Source organism: Toxorhynchites rutilus, chromosome 3 (genome assembly GCF_029784135.1).
Source record: "Toxorhynchites rutilus septentrionalis strain SRP chromosome 3, ASM2978413v1, whole genome shotgun sequence".
In the NCBI taxonomy this organism is placed as follows: Eukaryota; Metazoa; Arthropoda; class Insecta; order Diptera; family Culicidae; genus Toxorhynchites; species Toxorhynchites rutilus.
The window spans coordinates 109,371,948-109,392,412 of record NC_073746.1 but is presented as its reverse complement, the minus strand read 5'-3'; the positions used below and the strand labels follow the sequence as shown (position 1 = coordinate 109,392,412).

Genomic DNA, 20,465 nt, shown 5'->3' with positions numbered 1-20,465 from the left:
TCTGTTACCTTAATTGTTTACTTACATCACTGAGTGTTACTTTGATTTCGTTCCAAATCAAGTCGCAAACCAAACGCGGTCGGCTGCGCGTTCGTAGAGGAGTTTCGCTCCGATCACGTTTCAGCTGCGCTTTAGCGCTGATGGGATTAATTATGTACACCTGTTCCTCCCGACCCTCGGGGTCCCAGTAGATAGCAAAGTTAGTCAGTTCAACCAACTTGAATGTCACCTGCTGCTGGTTCCAGTTGGAAGTCTGTCCAGCGACCCAATTCGAATCACAGCTTTGTGCAGACAGCGCCTCAATATTGATACCACAGGCAAACCTCTGATGAGGAATTGTTATGTTATCCTCGTACCGTATATGAATACCGTTGATTTGGAGCTGCAAATTTTCGACAATGTTTGTCATCAAGGATGTGCCGTAACTCAGCCATCCTGAGTAGGAGGAAACGTAGTAGCTGCCCTCCGTGACAGGTGTTTCCCGCTGGGCACGCCATTTGGCCTCCAGTCTATCGAGAGCGGCTAATTTGAAGTCTAGCGCCGTTTGCTGTTCAACCTCGGCATCCCAATCGTTCAGATCGACCGGACCGCAGACTACCTTAACGTCGTCAATATTGAGGCACCATGGGGCTGTTCGAAACTGGCGTACTGGGACAATTAGCTTCACTCTGCCGATCGATCCACTGATAAGTTGAAGTGGCAGCCCTAGATAACGAAAAGTATCTTTCCGCAGTGGAAGGTTCTCGAGTTCTACTTGTCCTGCAATTGAAAAAAGAGATGATATAAGTGTTATTCGGTCGCCAAGTGCTGAATTACTAATGCTAAATATAGTTTCATTTTTGAGCACGACCGCTATCAAAGAACAATAGACCAGTTAACACATTCGTTTCAACCAATCGTGCAATTTATGTAGAAAATGAATAGAATATGCACCCGTGGCCGAGTGGTTAGCGTCTCACATTATCATGCCGTGTGTTCGGGTTCGATTCCCGTTCTGGCCGGAGGATTTTTCGTCAAAGAAATTTCCTTCGACTTGCACTGTGGTCATGCGTATTCAAGAGCTTACCTCTCGGAATATATTCAAGGCGTGTTATTTGGCTTAAGAAATATCAACTAAGTATTAATAAATGACGCTAGTTAATGCATACTTTGAGACGACAAAAGGGTTCCACATGGAACGTTAACGCCATTCAAGAAGAAGATGAATAGAATATGACAAAAAAATGAGCTGCTTCCCCCTGCATTACGGCGTCATCTCGAAGCAGCAAAATTGTTTGTCCGAATTGCAGAAAGCCGTTTCACTTGAAGTGTACTGGGCTGTCAGTGTCGCATCATAAAACGTTGCGGGAATTTCCTGGAGCTGAACGATTCTGTTCAGCATGTCGGAATTCGCGGTTCGATATCGAACAGTCGTCAATAAACCCTGCTTTGAACCTGATCTTGATCCGCCTGCCATCTAATTTTCGTCTAATTGGGGGCGAAATTGATGTCACTCGTACACACTGTGCTCTAAATGACACCGGAATCTCGTCCTTCGCAACCGAATAGCTTCGGATCATTCATTGGAGCTTTTATCTCGGAAACAAAAAGAGACCGTACAAGTAGTCCATCGTCATTAAACTCTGGATCCTAGATCTAGATACATCAGATATAGCAAGTATTATAGTGCCTTCATTTCCAGATGATGCTTCATAAAGTATCCCTGCCGGTCGTTGCACAGTTTTTACTAACGCAGAAACACAATCGAATGATGTATCAACGAGATCCACTGCACTTTGCCAACATCGCATCACATAGTTACAACTGCCTACACCGCTTCCTCATCTATTAGGCTGATGTCACATTAGGCGGATTCCGCGAGTAAAACCTCAGCGGAGGATCTACAGTGTATTGTGAATGAGCCATGTCACACAGAGCGGGGCGGTTTTGGAAGCGAATTCATATCGAGAAAAAAAACGTCGCGATATCCGCGGCGACGAATCCGCCTAATGTGACATCAGCCTTACCGTCACGTCAGACTGTATCAGTGCATGTATCACAAACGATTGCAATAGTCCAAGCACTACGACTGCCTTCGCACCCTTCACTGCCTCCACCGCTCCCTCCGCCACAACATCAAACGCCAACACCGTGCCATAGACCATTAACGTTTGTGTCTTTCAAAGTTAATGCCGGGTGGATTTCAACAGAATGGTTTCTAGTGTTCCTTTTTCAGCCGGAGATCCAGTAACTCCAAACCGATTGAGAAACAATCACGAATGAATCGTCTCCAAACGATTGTGCAGAATCAAATAATTCCTTTCTCAGGATTCCAAAAAGCTCTCTCTCTCTTTCTTCAACCATCAAGAACTACCACAACTGTAAATCGGCACAACAAACAAGATCGCGCCTCCAATACCCATGTCACTGTTTATCTGTGTCGTTTATATTCCTCTTGATCGAATAAACGATTCAGTTTCAGCAGCCCAACACGGTGAATCGCTAGATTGGATCATCTAACGCATGTATATGAAAGACAAGATCCGCATCTTGGCCGTTTTTACGTACCCTCTGTAAGCTGGATGCTAAGTACATCGGGATATTTTCAAAATCAATTCCTGGATGACTACAGTACAGCGGGACTCACTCAGATCAACTCTGTTTGCAACCTTAAAAACCGTCTGCTAGATCTATGTTTTATAAGTCTAGAGCTCAACCGGGATACGATGGTCTCTGAAGATCCAGTCTGATTCGTTAAGGAGTGTTGTCATGACCTGCCTCCTCAGTTGTTCATCAAGAATTTCACTCCTTGTCAATACATCACGGTCTCAGAAGCAACTCGTCACAACTCCAGGAAAACAAACTTCATGGAAATTAATGTTTTTATCTTCTCTAGATAGGGAAAACTCCCGTGTGCTCTCGTGGCCGAGTGGTTAGCGTCCCACATTATATTGCCGGGAGTTCGGATTAAATTTTCGTTCTGGCCGGTGGATTTTTCGTCAAATAAATTTCTTCCGACTTGCACTGTGCTCACATGTATTCTAGAGCTTGTCACATTCATGGCGTATTATTCGGCATAGAAATCTCGACAAAGTACTACTAATAAAATTGATGCAAGTAATCCCTACGGTAAGAAAGCAAAAGTTCCACTGGGAACGTTAGTGCCATTCAAGAAGAAGAAGATTGCGAAAACATAGCAGGACCTGAGTGTTCAATTCAATTTAGTTTGAAAGCAAATCCCAAAAGGTTTTGTGGTTATATAGACGGAAGGAAGTAGGATTGTCTTCAACCATGAAGCTAGGTGACAAAGAAGCTTCATCTCTCCCTAATATCAGTGATCTTTTGATGTAGGACTACATCTTTGATATATATATATATATATATATATATATATATATATATATATATATATATATATATATATATATATATATATATATATATATATATATATATATATATATATTTTTTTTCGCCTGAGACATCAACTGTGAAAATAATAAAACAAATGAGCAATTTAACGAATAAAAAGGTATGTTTTGCGAGCGAATGCGAAGGGAAATCATGTATTATGCATTCTTTCTTTCAACTTCGTTCCCATGAATGTTGTATGCAACACAAAGTTGTGTGCAATAATTCGTTCCATCAAATAAATTAGCCAGACCATTTTGATTTTTTGAATTTGATTTATAACCGAGCTAGCACATCTCCCATCGACACATTCGGCTGTCTTCCTCGGTAAAGGAGTTTTCTAAATTCGATCTGGCGACAAGATATACCTCGCACGACCAAGCAACGTTCTCGATGTCGTGATAACCTTGGCCGCAAAGATTGTTGCCGGCAAGATTAACACGGAAGAGCAGCGCATCTAACGAACAGTGATTGGTAATAGTGGTCAATAGGTCATGAAGCGACGCTGTCCAACCCCCGTGTATTGCTGTCAATTCAGCAATATACACTAAGCATGGAAACTGAAGTCTCTGGGAGGTGCTAAAGAATTTGTTGAACACTCCAAATCCGGTGGACTCATTTATAGAGGACCCATCGGTCAAGTACATATTACCACAATTGATACGCTGATACTTTGCTTCGAAGATCGATGGAACGATCTCCGATCGATGATAATCTGGAATTCCATGCATTTCCTGCTTCATAGATAGATCAATATGCACAGTGGAATTGATGTACCGTGAAGTACCCATATACCACTCAGCTAAGGCAATATTTAACGTTTGTGTACTCTGAAAATCACTGCTTACGCGTATATAATGTTCTTGCATGTGCTATTTGCTTGGTATTTGTCTCACTACTCACTACTGACAAACATACGGATGAAGGCGTTGCTTTATTCATACCACCTAATTTTTTTTAAATCGTTTATTTTTACAGGCTCAGTTACATATGTTTAATGAAGCCAAACTCCTAACTGTATTGTTATAAGTATATATACACATTTTTCCTTCATTCTAATGTTAATAAAGTGGAAAACCGATTACTCGCGGTCTACTCGAGTTTAGAAGGGTACAGAAAAAGGAAGGGATATAAGGATATGTTGACAATGTTCTCACATAATCACATCACTTACCGCAGTGAATCCTGATTTTTCTCAACCATTCCCACTAGCAACTATCCCTTCCATGATAAACGTTAGGGAACCACGCTATAGAGGCGACCCTTCTGGCCTTCGGGCGGCGAATATCATACTAACATTCCTTCCCTTCCCCTGATAACTGTAAGGACGTGGCCGGTGTCGTTATTGACCATTTAAAGCTCGAATCACCGAAAATTGCACAACGAGAATGATTTGCTAGTCCCAAGCGTCATTCAGTGTGTTCATTGTGCAATTTGGTTGGTTCAGGTCAATCACCGAGAACAACTACGAATTGTACAGTCTACCCAAGCGCAAGTTTTGTTTATAACTCTAATCATATCCATAAAACTAATTATTGAAATGGTATGTAACCGGAAAACCTTTGATTTGTTTGGGTCGTTAAAAAAGTGAGAAAATGGCACTGAGACAAAAGCCTTACTTCTTCTGACGTTATTTTAATAGTAAGTATTTCATGGAAATAATATCTCCCAAAAATCAACATACACTATCATACTGAAATGCCTACACATACTTCATAATGTCTTCAAAATGTCTTCACAGTAAGTCATCTCTGCCGGCACATTGGGCTGCCTTCCTCTGGCCCGAAGAGTTTTCGAAATTCGATCTGGCAACAACATACCCCTCGCACGACCAAACAACGTGTTCGATGTCGTGGTAACCTTGGCCACAAACACAGATATTGCTGTCGGCAAGATTAATACGAAAGAGTAGCGCATCTAACGAACAGTGATCGGACATGAGCCGAGAGAAGGTGCGAATAATGTTCCGACTCAAGTGCAGACTTCTGAACCACGGTTTGAGGCTAACCTTAGGGATAATCGAATGAAGCCACCGACCCAATTCATCTTCATTCCACTTGCGTTGCCAGTTAACGATGGTATTTTTACGGACTTAAGAATAAAATTCATTGAAGGCGATTTGACGCTGAATTATATCTCCTTCAACCGCACCCACCTCTGCTAATGAGTCGACCTTCTCATTACCCGGGATTGAGCAATGTGAAGGAATTCAGAAAAAGGTGATAACATAACAGCGTCTGGATAAAGCACTCATAATTCCTCGTACACCAAGGTTTTTTTACGCGGTTTTTTTAGGAGGTTTTTTTTACGCGGATTCTCCAATTAGCGCGGTTTTTTTTACTCGGATTTTCCTATTAACGCGGTATTTTTTAGGGTTCCTCGTAAAAAAAGACTAGACCAATATTACATCGCTCACTCCGCTCACTTTTCGTCTTCATGATCCGTCGGAGCATATGACGGTAATCAGTGCTTGCGACGGAACTTAGCGCTTATGACGAAAATTAGTGCCGCATTCTATCACGATGCTTACGTAGATTTTAGGTGAGCTGGTTTTTTTTACACGGATTTTCCAATTAACTCGGTTTTTTTTACGCGGATTTCCCAATTAACGCGTTTTTTTACGCGGATTTTTCAATCAACGCGGTTTTTTTACGCGTTTTTTTCACGAGGTACGTATCCCCCGCGTAAAAAAAACCTGGGTGTATCTTCTTAAGGAAGTACGGCGAGTGCTCTTCCGGCCTCACTGAACGAATAACTTCGACAGAGCTAATACTATCCGTTACAATGTCATAGTATTCAACAGATTGGGGGGCGACGCTGTTTAACGCCATGCGTATCGCTGCCAATTCAGAAGTATGCACTAAGCAAGGAAACTGAAGACTGTGGGAGGTGCTAAAAAATTCGTTGAACACTCCAAATCCTGTGGACTCGTTCATAGAGGAAAGTATATATATTACCACAATCAATACGCCGATAATTTTCTCCGAAGATCATTGGAACAATCTCCGATTGATGATAATCTGGAATTCCATAGATTTCCTGTTTCATGGATCGATCAAAATGCACAGAGAAATCGATGTAGTCAGGTTAACAAACACGGTTGAGAATATACGAAGAAGGACCATCCTGCATATGAAATCATGAATCCAAAATGAATGTTCAGCTCGATCGGTTGCCCAAAGTTTCCAATCACCAATGGGCTCATAACCTTACACCGGATGAAGAACCGAAAAGAGATATGGCTGATTGAAAACATAAACTGCCATACTCAATCACTGACAATATTTGTTCAATAGAACATTTTAAATTCTTCATGGCGGGCTCCCCACCAGGTGCCGATAATTGTACGGAGAAAGTTTACTCTTTGTTGGCATTTTTTACTTAGATACCATTTGGAGTCGAACCAGACCCCAAGATACTCAAATGACATGGCTTCAGTGAACGATTTACCCATAAGTTGAACCTTTGGTTTTACTCGTCTATGCTTCTTAGAATAAACGACCATCTCTGTGGAGAACGCAATCCCTAGAACAATGGCTTAGGTTGAAAAATCAATCCATCTATCAAGGCGACACAAGATCTATGCTTCAAAAACTGATTTAAATTTAACAGGCGATGGTTCGCCACAACAGGGATGTTTTTCAGTAAGTTGAACTTAATTTTATGCGATTCTGGAGCAGAATTGTTACACAAAAGGAAAGTAAGAGAAAATTCTATCATTGAAAAATCGGAATCACGATCGCACCTATCTTGTGGTATATCTTGAACAATTTTTTTTTGCACGAGAATGGACTCGGGACAAACCTTTCGTGCAAAATTAAAAATCCATCGATGTAAGTATCCCTCGCTTTCATTCGTTGAAGAGCGATTTCTCATGTTTTGAACCAATTTCCATATTTTTTTCATTGACGTTTCGCGTGACAAATCTGCCACGAAATTTCATCAATAAGCATGTTTTTCAATTGATTCTCATGGGCTAAATACGTTTGGAAATTGCATCCGATTTTTCTACAAAAGGCTTGGAACACTGGCTATCCCACCTTGGATTGGAAGGTCTTCGACCAAAGGTGGAACCTGGGATACAAAGGTCTTCACCTCTGTGTTAGCATGAAAAGCAACAGCTCCCATCTCTCCAACAGATGGAAGGTCAATTCTAAAAAAATAACTTACCACTTCCTTAATGATAGAGATCATAAAATTGCTATTAACCTTCTTTATATTCGCATCATATTTTGAACTAGGATTCGTCAGAGCGTTGAGGCACATAGTGAATCAAAAAGCGATTAACACAAGGTTTTTCAGTGAAGCGTTTAGCGTGTTTTTATTTTTATTCAACTCTAAAATGACTATTTTGAAGCGAGAGTTCGTACGACTTCTATATGTTACTTCAACAAAACAAAACAGGACAGTCTTCCAGCCAAATTCAGGATTTTGTTTACAGTAATAGAGAAAGTTCCCGTAAATATGATGAAATCATAAAGTTATGCGAACAAAACAACAAAGCAGCCAGCAATCTAACGAAGATAGGCTAGTGAGTAAGCGATTCGTGTTTGCTACTGCTCTTCGCTCCCTCTCTGGTGCACCGCTCGTCACCTTTCCACGCCCGGCTCAAATAATGACATCACTCATCGTTAATAGTTGATAATGATAAGCTGTTTGTGGAGTGTGTGTCCATGATATTTCCGAAAATTAAACAAACGAAACAAAAAACAAATCGCTCACCTGACAACAACGCAATAGTTAGCTGGGCCGTATTCAAATTTTCTACATATTTCCCGAGATAGTTGTTAAGCACCCAGGCAATTAGCTCTCGCAACATAGTCCTTCCGGTTGCATTCGTTTTCGGGTTTCTAGCTGAGCACCTGAGCACACCACTAGTTGCCCATTCCACACCTGAAACGTATTTACTGCGAATTCCGTCTCAAAAAGTTCCTTGGTTTATGCAATCGCGAAAGATGGGAGCAAAAGTTAAAATCTTCCTAAGGAATTTATAACACCGCTTATCTTAACGAAATTATGTAATAACGCTAGATCGTATCCCTATGCACGGATTTCACGTAGAAATTTTGATTTCGATGCAGTTTTTTAGCGGAAACTTCGTATTTATTTGTTATGTGTTTACTTTGTTGGTCCACTCGCGAAGAGAATCAATGAAAAAACGTTCTGTTCACTGTTTGACTGAACACATGGTGTATAGATGCATGAATGCTACGTTTGGTTGTGTGAAATCGTGTTATGACTCTTTGACGTTTCAGAAAAAAAACAGCTGATCGGGAGTGTTGTCAGTACCAAGGCGTTGTACTATAGGTGGACCGCAATGTCAAAATTGCTGTTCGGCCATTGCTCGTGAAAAAACAAATTTGTTTACAAAACAAGTCGTATCTTTTGGTGACAAATGCATTCGTTGGCAAAATAGCTGCTCGCGCTTTATTGTCGAATCAAATGCAGAAGGATGTTTTAGTATATCTTTTCGCCTTTCTTTCCAAGCAAAATGTACTTCTGTTTGGCTCCCATCGGCGGGGAAAGGGTACTATCAGCTTACGGCGATGGTGACAAAAAATAACGCTGATTGTGGCTCCACTGATTTCGCTCAGGGAGGAGGAGAATGCTGTGCATATACCGGGAAGGAGATCCGGAAAGGGCCGTTACAAGTAATTGGCTAGAGCAAAAGGAGGTTGTACACTATATTCCACGAATATATATTTGTTTATTTTTTCCTTCAATTATTTTCCTTAGCGAGTTGACATTGAAATCATAACCACAAACCCAAACAAAAAGTAAATAATTCTGAAAGTTACGTCTCGCTACTCGTCTCACGTCATGTCCTGAAAGTGTCAATAACGAAACACCTATAGTTCAGCATCTTGGTCAGTACTGAAATTTATTGAAAACACTTGGGGTGCTTTAGGAAACGTAGTAATCATGAGGTTCAACAGGTGATATTTTTGGCATAGGACTACGTCTTTCATTTCTAAACCGGGGTGTAAGTTGAAAATTTCGAAAACGAAAGCGTGACGCTTGGAGTGCAAGATATTAACGTTCAAATCCTTGCACTTCAAGCACTCCTGCACTTCTCTTTGCCGACTGAACGTAGTGGTATAACAATTGCTTCATTCGAAAGACAAAATGTCCAAGAGTTATATGATTGTTAATTATGGACCCGAAACTTGTTTCAATAGCTTAAAAATTGCTTTGAAAACTGGCTATTGAAATCACACAAATCTGTATATAAACGAATGCCCGCTCGGAAATCCACTCAGTTATGATTGCGCAGCGGTTGATGTACGATCACTGGAATCTGTGTGTTTCCCTAACACAGATTTCAAAACCAATGAGATTCTGGAAATCTGCATTGCATAATAGATGCAAGGTGCGGGTACTTTTGTACTCGCATGCATTTCTGCAGACCGGAATGAGTTTCCCTATCACAGATTTCAAAACCAATGAGCCTGAGGGAATCGGCATTGCAAAATAGTTGCAAGATACAGATACTTTTGTATTCGCATGAATTTCTGCAGACCGGAATGAGTTTTCGGAACACAGATTTCAAAACCAATGATCCTGGGTAAATCGGCGCTGCAAAATAGATACAAGGGTCGAATACTTTTGCACTCGCAAGCATTTCTGCAGACCGGAATGAGTTTCCCCAAAACAGATTTGAAAACCAATGAGCCTTGGCTCGGTTATTCAAGACTGCGTTGGAATATATCCTTTGATGTCTGCAGCTCACTGAACTTCTACGTATACTGTTTGGCCAAATGTTGATAACAATTTGCTACAATAATGTCGATAACGTTGATTGAACAATATGCGTTTAACTTACATGTCAAATTCAAAACTGAGTGCCTGAAGTTCATCAAATTAAGTAAATTGGCGGTTCTAAAAGTACGTACACTTGGGAGATGCAATAGCTTCAGAGGCAGAAAGTCTAAGAACCTAAGGAGGATGGCTGTGATAGCTGTTAACCATGACTTTTAATTAAAGGAATGGCTAAACCCCGTAGCCAAGTACCCAGCAAACATTAAATCGTATAACTTTGCACATGATAAATCACATATAATTTCGTTTCAAATCACAATCGCATAAAATATCAATCAAAATATCGATCATATATATCTAAAATCGCATAAAATGCAAAAACACGATTTTCCATGTCATCGATGGATTGAGTGGTAACGTTGTCGTATCAAATCGCATATCAGTCCAAAAAGCATCGCATATCGTTATATACGGCTTTATATGCGTACAAAATATGGCATATACGTATATCGCCTCCACTTTTGTGTGTATATGCTAGTTATCTGCATCATATATCATACAAATGTGTCTTGGTTGTATGTATATCGCCTCCAATTATAGCTATTCATACGACTTAATGTTTGCTGGGTAGTGACGCGACCCGTGCCGAGGAATGAATGGTCGGGGGGGGGGGAGTTTATTGAATACTCCGCTAACGGAGTCGGTGGACTGTCGCGATTGAAGTTCCATGTAGCTTACGCATGATGCATGACGGAGCATATCGGTGGGATGATTGTGGGCCTAATCACGAATGTCATTTCACGGTAAAAACGAAATGAAGTGTATATAACATCGCATACAATTCATTTCGTTTTCACCGTGCTACTTTCGGCTACTTTTTCGGCTACTTTCTCAGGTTTCCCAAAGATAACTCTCCACCATTGCGATCGAAGCTCGATTCAGAGGATGCGCCACGAATAACGGGATATATTGCCGAGACGTTTGGTCTTAGAGGAATTCTCTCTGTTACATTCGCAGGTTTACAAAAGATAACTCTAAGGTGGCTCAGACGCTGAGACGGATTGGAGTTCTATAAAATGTACGCGCGATGAATAACGTAATATATCGCCTTGTCAATTGAATTAAAAGGAACTCTTTCGACTTCCTTCTAACGTTTCCAAAAGATAACATTTCGTCTTCGCGTTTGAAATTGTATCGAACTTACGCGAGTTGAACATATGAATAACGGAACATACCACCGACACATAATCACATCATTTACCTCAGTGAATCCTGATTCTTATCCCTCACCGTTAACTGACTATCGCGAATATTATGCTAACATTCCTGTTCCTGGTCCTGTACCGGCGTCGTTATTGGCTATAATAAGCTCGAATAACCCAAACACAGTGAGAATGGACCGCTGTTCCCAAGCGTCATTCAATGTGTTCTTTGTGCAATTTCGCTGGCTCTGGTCAATCGCGGAGAGCACAACTACGAAGTGTACAGTCTACTCAAGCTCAATTTTATAACATTCTATTCATTGGCATTCGTTGGATAGAAGGAATAAAAATGTCAACGCTTGTCCATGTTGGCGGGGTGGGGGTATAATGTTCACGTTGACACATAAAATATTTTTAAGAAGTTCACATCTATATTCAAAAATAAATGACACCTGTTCTGCGTTTTCAAGAATTTTTAAGCTGTTCGCCCATTTTGAGTATGTAATCGCTGCCTCAGTAGAACTCATTCAATCCGCTAGAATGAAGACACCCCCAAAGAATGCTCTTCAGCATGTTTCGCAATATTGAGACTACATGATATTGTTTCCTTAGAGCATCCCCATTTATAAATGAACGTAGAGTAATCGAGTCACATAAATTCATGTTGCAGTGAGGCCAATTGTTTAATGTTTTCGGTACAATCTTATTCAGTGATGTGGTGTGAAATCCCCAGTTTTGAGCAAATATAACAAAAAATCACCTCTTATGCTCCATTCAATATTTATGTCACGCAGGAGATGATCATATGACCATACTATTTTAATAAAAAAGTTCCCCAGTTTAGCAGTTTAGCTCGATTAGCCAAATGTTTTCGAGGTTTATTTAATGACCGGCTGACGGTACTTATACGAGCTACTCATATCAAAGCAACGGTCAAACTCGTCTCTAGCAACTACAAATGTGTTGAATGAACGTTTTAAGCGGTGAAAGCACCTCGTGAACACTGTTGTTTGATTACAGAACTACTTGAAATACAAATTTCTGCACAACTCGAGAACTAATCAAGCAAATTGAACCAAATCTGGCATATGGAGATTTTAGGGAGCAAAAAATATTTCTATGGTGGTTCGACACTCTTCCACCCTCTCTAAGAAGGTGGAGGGGGTGTGCATAGCTCAAGAACTAATCAAGCAAATTGAACCAAAATCTGCATATGGAGGTTTTAGGGAGCAATAAATGTTTCTATGGCGGTTCGACACACCTACTCCCTCTCTAAGTGAAAGGGAGCTGCGATACAAATGAAACACAAATTTCTGCATGACCCGAGAACTCTTCAAGCAAATGGAGCCAAATTTGAGATGTGAGGGTTTTTGGGTACGAGAAATGTTTCTATGTTGGTATGACACCTCCCTCCTGTGAAATGGAGAGGGGGTCCCATAAAAATAATACACATATTGCAACCAAACATATTCCAACCAAGCATGACAATTGAAAATCGGAAAATTTAATTCGCATATGTTCTACAATTACATAGTGACAAGCGTTGTTAGTCCATTTGATGTTTGCGCTAACGAAATTGATCTTTGTTCAAAAGTGGAAATGGATATTAATGTGATAAAACGCACTCCTATATCTTCTTCTATCTATATAAATAAAAATGGATCGCCGAGTTGATGAGAGCATAACTCAAGAAAGGAATTGTCCGATTTAGGGCTGTCTGTATTCTATCATTTTATCTGTATCAAACATTTATTCCATGTAACGGTGAAACGTGTTTTTTGCAAGTGGCTGAAGAATCTTAAACGAGAATTGTGTCTGGAAATAAACTGAGATTATAATGATGAGTTTTGGTAGAAATACTAGGAATTTTATAGTAAAAGGTAATTTTAAAGGGTAGATTAGAAGATCAACCAATGAACAGTCCTGCGATTGGACCCATGAACGTGCGCTTAGTAAGAAAACGTGAATGTGATAACGAAAAATAAATTTTGGGCAGGACGAAGTTTGTCGAGTTAGCTAGTTTCAAAATAAAAATTGACCGGGCAAACATAATGCACCAGGCAAATGTATGCTATAGGATCGTAGTCTATGTTTCAAACTAACCGGGCAATCAGTGAAACACAGGTTTACGTGCGACACACCGCTTTCGACGGCGAGTCGACGGTGGACTCGGATCGCTCTATCTTTGGTCCTTATTCTCGTTAAATGAGAACTTCGTCCCCGTTATATTTACAAACAAAACACATTAGACTTCCAAGATGGCTGAAGAGTGGTTTTAGCAAGTTGGCCCACCTTAGTATATACTTCTAGGCGCCTTGGATGGCCCTATGATATGTAATAATGTCATGTACGTTCCCCTCGAATATGATACATGAAGTACAAATATTTTTTGTTTTTATTTGAAGTATGTCAATCTTTTGCGCTTGCCCTAGTTTTTTTGTCTGAGGTTTTTCATATAAGCTAATGCCAATCAGTTGTTATCATTTGAATGATCGTTTCAACGCTGGTATTATACGGGCAAGTTCTCTATAATCTCACATAGACTCAACGTCCGTTTTTGCTGAAGATACACACTATGGCGGACCAAAAATATCCTCCGAGTTACGAGGAAATAATGAACGAAAACAGAGAAATGACTCGGGGTAGTATGAACTTCAATTTCATTCATCTACAGTATGACTCATGTTTGTGAATTCATCATTCTAGATCTTCCAATCGTCGCGGTGCTACCTTCTGCTCCATATCCTCAGACATATCAACCGGGTGTTCAGGCAACAATGAGTGCCATGCCCAATTATGGCTCAATGGGTACTGGAGGCCAGAAAATGGAACCTATTCCAGTAGTAATTCCCCCCGGAGGTGGTGTTAGTACTACCACCACAACCGTTTTGATTCCTCAAGAAATCATTGTGGTCGGAGGATGTCCAGCTTGTCGAATTGGGATGCTGGAAGATGACTACACTTGCTGTGGGATTTGTTGTGCGATTTTCTGTTTTCCGGTTGGAATTTTATGTTGTTTGGCAATGAAAAATCGACGTTGTACGAACTGTAATGCGCAGTACTGAGCCCGGATATGAATTGTAAAAACACTATTGGCTAAAGCGAAAATGATCTGCTTTTTTCGAAAATATCGAAAAGATACATAAATGTATACATGTACGCCTATTTTCTAAAAGTTACATGAATCTTTATTGGTTTTAGATTTTACAGATACAAACATGGAAATGATTGCTATGGCAAATATATTAATTTCAAGTTGTACAGGCTTCAATTTTAATTTGGCAGTAAAGAAAATACAAAAAATATCTTAATCGTATTGCTACATTGAAATGATGGTGCATTGGACATTTTCCTCAGAACTTTACTGTTTGAATAAGGACCTGGTTCTCTCACAAAACGCAGTCTATGCCATATCAATGTCGGTATAACTTTGACCGTGCTCTCAATGGACAAGTTTTACAGATTGTTTCGGAACTACGTCAACAACCCATTCTCTCTTACACTCGAGCATTGTTCCTTCATTCAGGCTTTTTATCGACAGCAGTCGATTGGTAAACGATAGCATAAAGTAGTAGAACCCATTCGTGGTCCATTAGCTCTTCTTCTTCTTCTTCTTCTTCATCTTTGTTTTTAACCCTCCTGTACTCGCGTGCAAAATCATAACGCGTATACTCGCGCACGGTGTTACAGACCGAAAATTTAACTTCTCTGTAATGTTGCCATTGTGTATTTTTCAGGCTTTATTGGCATTTATTTGAAGAAGAGGGTATGATTGAATGAAAAAAACTCCAAAAAATATGTTTTCTTCGTCTTTATTATGTTTTAATAGTCAATCTAATTCAGCCTCCTCAAAATAGAGTAAATTTTGATACTCCAACACAAATAACGAAATTCGAATTTTTCACTCTTATTAATTGAAAGTAAGCAACTGAATATAATTCATGGAAGTATATAGAGCTATAAAATAACATAAAAACGTATTAATCGATTGTGGTTTTGTTGGAGTAAGAATCAGAACATAGCATAACTGCATGCTCGAAACAAACATATTTTTTACATTTCATGCAGTTGTTGCGTGTTTTTCGAGTCTTTTATCGAAGAGAAGGGTGTATAACGAACTTCTAGATAATTACCAGATGATAAAGGTTCTGGAATATAAAGTTTGCCTATTTCTAATATTTTTTGTCTCTGTTTTCTTGGTAAACTAAGAATTAATGCCTTTTTTAGATGGGGCATAAAAAGATGGTATAAAAGGATTTCTAAGAACTTCCTTTTCTTTTTCTTGTTTTCTTATCGATATTGTCCATTATAAATAAAATATCCCCGAAACTGTAACTGTTAAAAACTACCATAAGCCACCGATTAGTTTATAGTTAACTGTTTACAATTATTCCACAAGTGAAATTCTTTCACAAGTGTGTATATGTATGACCATTATATTTAGCGAATAACTATACGAAAGTCAAACATTCATATTTTGCCCATGAACGTATGAATCTAACGACGAATATAACTACGAATAGTTAATATATGGATCCTTTCAATCCAGTTACAAAAGGGACTGAAATCAAATAAGAATAGTCCGGTAATGATCTTATGCATTATATGTAATAAGAATTCCACGCCACTAACATTAATTTATACATTTCATTCAACAATATTCTAGAATATGAAAAAAAGATGATGATGATGATGATGATGATGGCCCGCCTCATACCCCTACAAAGGTTTGAGCAGGACGATTTATCTTATAGAAAATATTTATTTTCAAACATATCAAGAAGCCAGTATTATAAAAACAAAAACAAAGCGAACTGGCTCTGTTGCAGGCATAAATAAATATCAATAGAACATTAAAAATAGGCATAAACTGCGAAAAAACAAACAATGTTCCTATCCATATTGACATTAACATAGTCATAGTCTCAACTTCAGGCCCAAAGTTTTTTCCAAGGCATGTCAACAAAATTTCCAACCTGGGAAGATCCTTGACTGATTGGGAATTGAACCCAATATCCAAAAGTTTCAACTTAGAACATAAAAGAGATCTGCTACAATCAGAAATAATCGATACCACCATCTGGTGAAAGATAGTTTACGACAATTCTGAATGAGCTATCCCAATTCCAGTTTCCACTTCAGACCCTACATAAAAATTTCATTGTGTGTCTGTTTACTGCCAGTGTTCATTATTAACATTAGTCCAGGCCCACCAAACGCGCGCGAGGCTCAAACTTTCGTAGACAACGCTTGTTTTTCTTTTCTTTTCTTTTTTTAATAATCTACAATACAATAAAATAAAAACATCATCATCATCAGTACGAACATGGCAGTTTGAGATACCTGTAAAATTTGTTAAATTTCAATAATTAAAAAACATAAAAAAATAAATTTACAAAAAAATTTCGAAACCCTGTTTATAAAACAGATTTAACGTGGGAAATACACATTCGCTTAAACTCTGCCATTGTTGCCGCTCGTTTTATTTCCCTGGGCATCGAATTGAAAAAATTTATTCCTGTGTATAGCAACGAGTTCTGCGACCTACTGAATATAAAGTTAGGTGTTCTTGCATCATCCGCGTTTCTAGTATTGTATCTATGAACATCACTTCCTCTTTCAATTCGATCACACAAATATCGAGGCAGCATACCGTTTAAAATTTTAAAGATGAACACCATTGTCAAATAGTAAATTCTTTGCTTCACAGATAGCCACTGTAGCGCGTCCAACATCAAATTAGAGGAAGTGTATCTACTACATCTTAAAATCAAACGCATAATTTTATTTTGTAAACGCTGCAATCTCGTTAATTGTGTATTGTTTGCAAGGAATAGGATCGACGAGCAAAAGTCTATGTGCGGTGAGATCAATGATTTATACAATTTAATTTTACTGTTCACCGTCAGTTCTTTTTTCAAACGACACAAAACGCCGTACTTCTTGGCAACCTTCTTGATGACATTATTAATGTGAGACTTGAAAGTTAAATTATCATCAATGATAACTCCTAGGTATTTGATTTCATTCACGCGTTCTAATGTCTCACCATCTATTTCAAAATTTACGTCAATACTGGAGACTGTACACTTCGTAGTTGATCACCAGCAAAATTGCACAAAGAACACACTGAATGACGCTTGAGAGTAGCAAATCATTCGTATTGTGTAAGTTTTGGTGATTCGGCCACATCCACATCCTTACAGTCACCAAGGAAAGGGATGGAATGATATTTACAGCCAGAAAGGTAGCCTCTATAGCGTGGTTCCCTTGCGATTACCATGGAAGTAATAGTTGGTCGGGCTTCTGCCAGAACGAACCAAGCGCCAAAAACATTATTTTGAGATATTTCAATTTGAAGTTTGGGCTCCTACTAATTGACCCTGACTTATCAAATCAATTATTTTATCGCTCACGTGTTACAAGCAGGATGTCTTCAAAGCACTGAGACTATGAATTCCTGTAAATTCTATATCTATAAAAATGGATTTCTGTCTGTCTGTCTGTCTGATTCTTATGGACTCGGAAACTACTGAACCGATCGACATGAAAATTGGTATGTAGAGGTTTTTGGGTGCATTAAATGTTTCTATGGTGGCTAGATACTCCTTCTCCCTCTTGTAGGGTTCATTATTATATAGATACTTTTATATCTACACAATTTCTATCAACCTTGATAGATGCGCATATTCACACCTGCGAGTGTTGAACGGACTGTTGGTGATTGACAGATGAAAAAATAGAATGGAATAAAACATAGCCGTGAGTTATGGTGAGGATTGGGAAGTGATCGAGAATTGGTGGCGATAAACACTATACCTCTTTTAGGGGGGCTGCCATGCAAATGAAACACAAATTTCTTTATTACTCGAGAATTAATCAAGTAAACGAAACCAAATTAGGTATATGGAGGTTTTTGGGCGCAATAAATGTTTTCATGGTGGTTAGACACTCCACCCTCCTCTCTGACCTCGCTGAACTGGGTGCGATATACTACGCACTAGTGATCATTGAAACATTGCCCATCGACCATTATTTTATTTTTTCAGACAGTCTCAGCTCAATAGAGGCAATCCGCTCAATGAAAGTTGATAAACGCTCATCTTATTTCCTAACAAGAATAAGACGTCTACTGACTGTTTTGGTAGAAAAATTATTCAAGGTTACCTTAGCATGGATTCTCTCTTGTTGGGGTCAAATAGCTACCCTAATCACACACAATCACTGGGCTCTCCGCTGACAGCCTCGACTGTCTGTTCGGTTGACGTCAAGGTGTAGAAATCCATTATGTGTCATTGTTCAATTGATATTGTTTTGTGATGTAGAAATAGATAGTTTTTATTGTTCGAAATACAATTTAGTTATTAACAATTTAACCCGCGATTTTATTGCCCTAATGGGTCACCTCGCCTACATCACAACAGTGGCGACGATTGTAAACCTTTTTTATTCTACAATTTCTCCAAAGGGATGCCAGAAGTCTTAGTGTCCGATAATAGCACGCAGTTTACAAGCGCCGAATTCAAGGAGTTCTGCGTTGAAAATGGAGTGGAACACATGACAACAGCACCATTCCATCCACAATCCAACGGCCAAGCCGAAAGATTTGTGGACACCTTTAACCGGGCGGTCAGAAAGATTCACGAGGGAGAAGGTTCCATCAAAATGGCATTAGATACATTCCAACTTACCTACAGAACCATACCAAATCTGAATACGCCAGATGGAAGATCACCTGCGGAGCTGATGTACAATCGTCAGCTCAGAACATCGTTGGAACTTCTACGTGTACCGCACAACCAAGCACCACCAATGCAGAATCAAGCCAATCCTCAATCCAGGTCGTTCGTTCCGAAGGATACCGTTTATGTCAAAGTGTACGTCAACATTAAGTGGACATGGGCGCCAGGCACGGTAGTGGAAAGGATCGGCTGTGTAATGTACAACGTATGGGTCGATAATAGGAAGTTGATCCGTTCTCACATAAACCAGTTGAAGAGCCGAGGTGCAATGACCCATCGAGGAAACAAGAAACAAAGTATACCGCTAGACATTCTGCTGAGTGAGTGTGACGTGAACACACCTGCAGTGATGCGTACTCCAGTCCCCTCACCGGAACACCGATTGGAACCATCGAATCGGACGTCGTCCGGTTCGAAATCATTTCCGTTACCAAACGAAACAAATTCGTCCCTCTCAACTGCGACGTCATCGACTGGTCGTGAACCAGCAGCTGAATTTTTGCCAGTGATACAAGCCCCTCGACGATCTTCTCGCGTTAGAAGAGCACCGCAGTGGTTCAACGCTTACCAGCGAATTTAAGGAGGGAGATGTTGGGGTCAAATGGCAACCCTAACCACACACAATCACTGGGCTCTCCGCTGACAGCCTCGACTGTCTGTTCGGTTGACGTCAAGGTGTAGAAATCCATTATGTGTCATTGTTCAATTGATATTTTTTTGAAGAAATGATAAAATAAATAGATAGTCACGTTTTTATTGTTCGAAATACAATTTAGTTATTAACAATTTAACCCGCGATTTTATTGCCCTAATGGGCCACCTCGCCTACATCACAATACCTCTCATTGCTCGATTCTGGGGAATGAGAAAGCAGACTCGCTAGCTAAGGTGGGCGCTTCAGAAAGCACAGTTTTTGAAAGGCAAATTGTTTATAATGATTTTTTCCACATTCCTCGTCAGCACACGCTCGTAAGTTGGCAGCGCATGTGGAGTGCAGGGGTACGACTAAAACGTCAAATCCCTCATATTGCCAGTGTACCCAATATTGCTGCGGTTTACTGACATTTTGGTTCAATCAATTACTGTTGTTTACAACTCGGTCCGGTTATATAGTTGAATAGTAGGTAACTTTAAACTCCATGTTAAATGTGAGCACCTCCATGTGAAACCGAAATATGAAAATCGCTCATGCAGTTAGAATAAAGCAGCGCATTTTTCGATTTCAATCCTCGTAAATGATATGTTGATAAACAAATGACGCCATATTGATTTTGATTTTGGGTAGCCTATATTCAATTGATGTCTAACCCCTGGTGGAGTGAAGATAAGTTCGGTCATTGGTTACACACGATTATCCCTAAGGTCTCGACGA

At 39.6% G+C, this 20,465-nt stretch overlaps 3 protein-coding genes across 5 annotated transcripts in view; 2 read left to right on the top strand and 1 right to left on the bottom strand.

Annotated features, from left to right (window-relative positions):
* LOC129775365 (intermembrane lipid transfer protein Vps13D) overlaps positions 1 to 8,613 on the bottom strand; it is a 30,551-nt gene extending 21,938 nt beyond the window's left edge. For 2 of the 3 annotated variants that reach the window (XM_055780044.1, XM_055780046.1), the window contains exons 1-2: positions 8,113 to 8,612; positions 26 to 759 (exon numbers count right to left, since the gene is read on the bottom strand). In XM_055780044.1, coding sequence (XP_055636019.1) covers positions 26 to 759; positions 8,113 to 8,209 — 831 coding nt within the window. In that variant the 5' untranslated portion in view covers positions 8,210 to 8,612. Of the gene's footprint in view, positions 1 to 25; positions 760 to 8,112 lie in introns of all 3 variants that reach the window. The other variant, XM_055780045.1, reaches the window with a different exon arrangement.
* A 5,145-nt stretch (positions 8,614 to 13,758) lies between these two features.
* LOC129777760 (brain protein I3) lies at positions 13,759 to 14,612 on the top strand. Its single transcript, XM_055784226.1, has 2 exons — positions 13,759 to 13,993; positions 14,058 to 14,612. Exons 1-2 carry the CDS (start codon positions 13,927 to 13,929, stop codon positions 14,414 to 14,416), a joined length of 426 nt encoding a protein of 141 aa, XP_055640201.1. The 5' UTR covers positions 13,759 to 13,926; the 3' UTR covers positions 14,417 to 14,612.
* Positions 14,613 to 18,821: 4,209 nt separating this feature from the next.
* LOC129773428 (uncharacterized protein K02A2.6-like) lies at positions 18,822 to 19,673 on the top strand. Its single transcript, XM_055777034.1, has one exon. It carries the CDS (start codon positions 18,822 to 18,824, stop codon positions 19,671 to 19,673), a length of 852 nt encoding a protein of 283 aa, XP_055633009.1.
* The last annotated feature ends 792 nt before the right edge of the window (positions 19,674 to 20,465 follow it).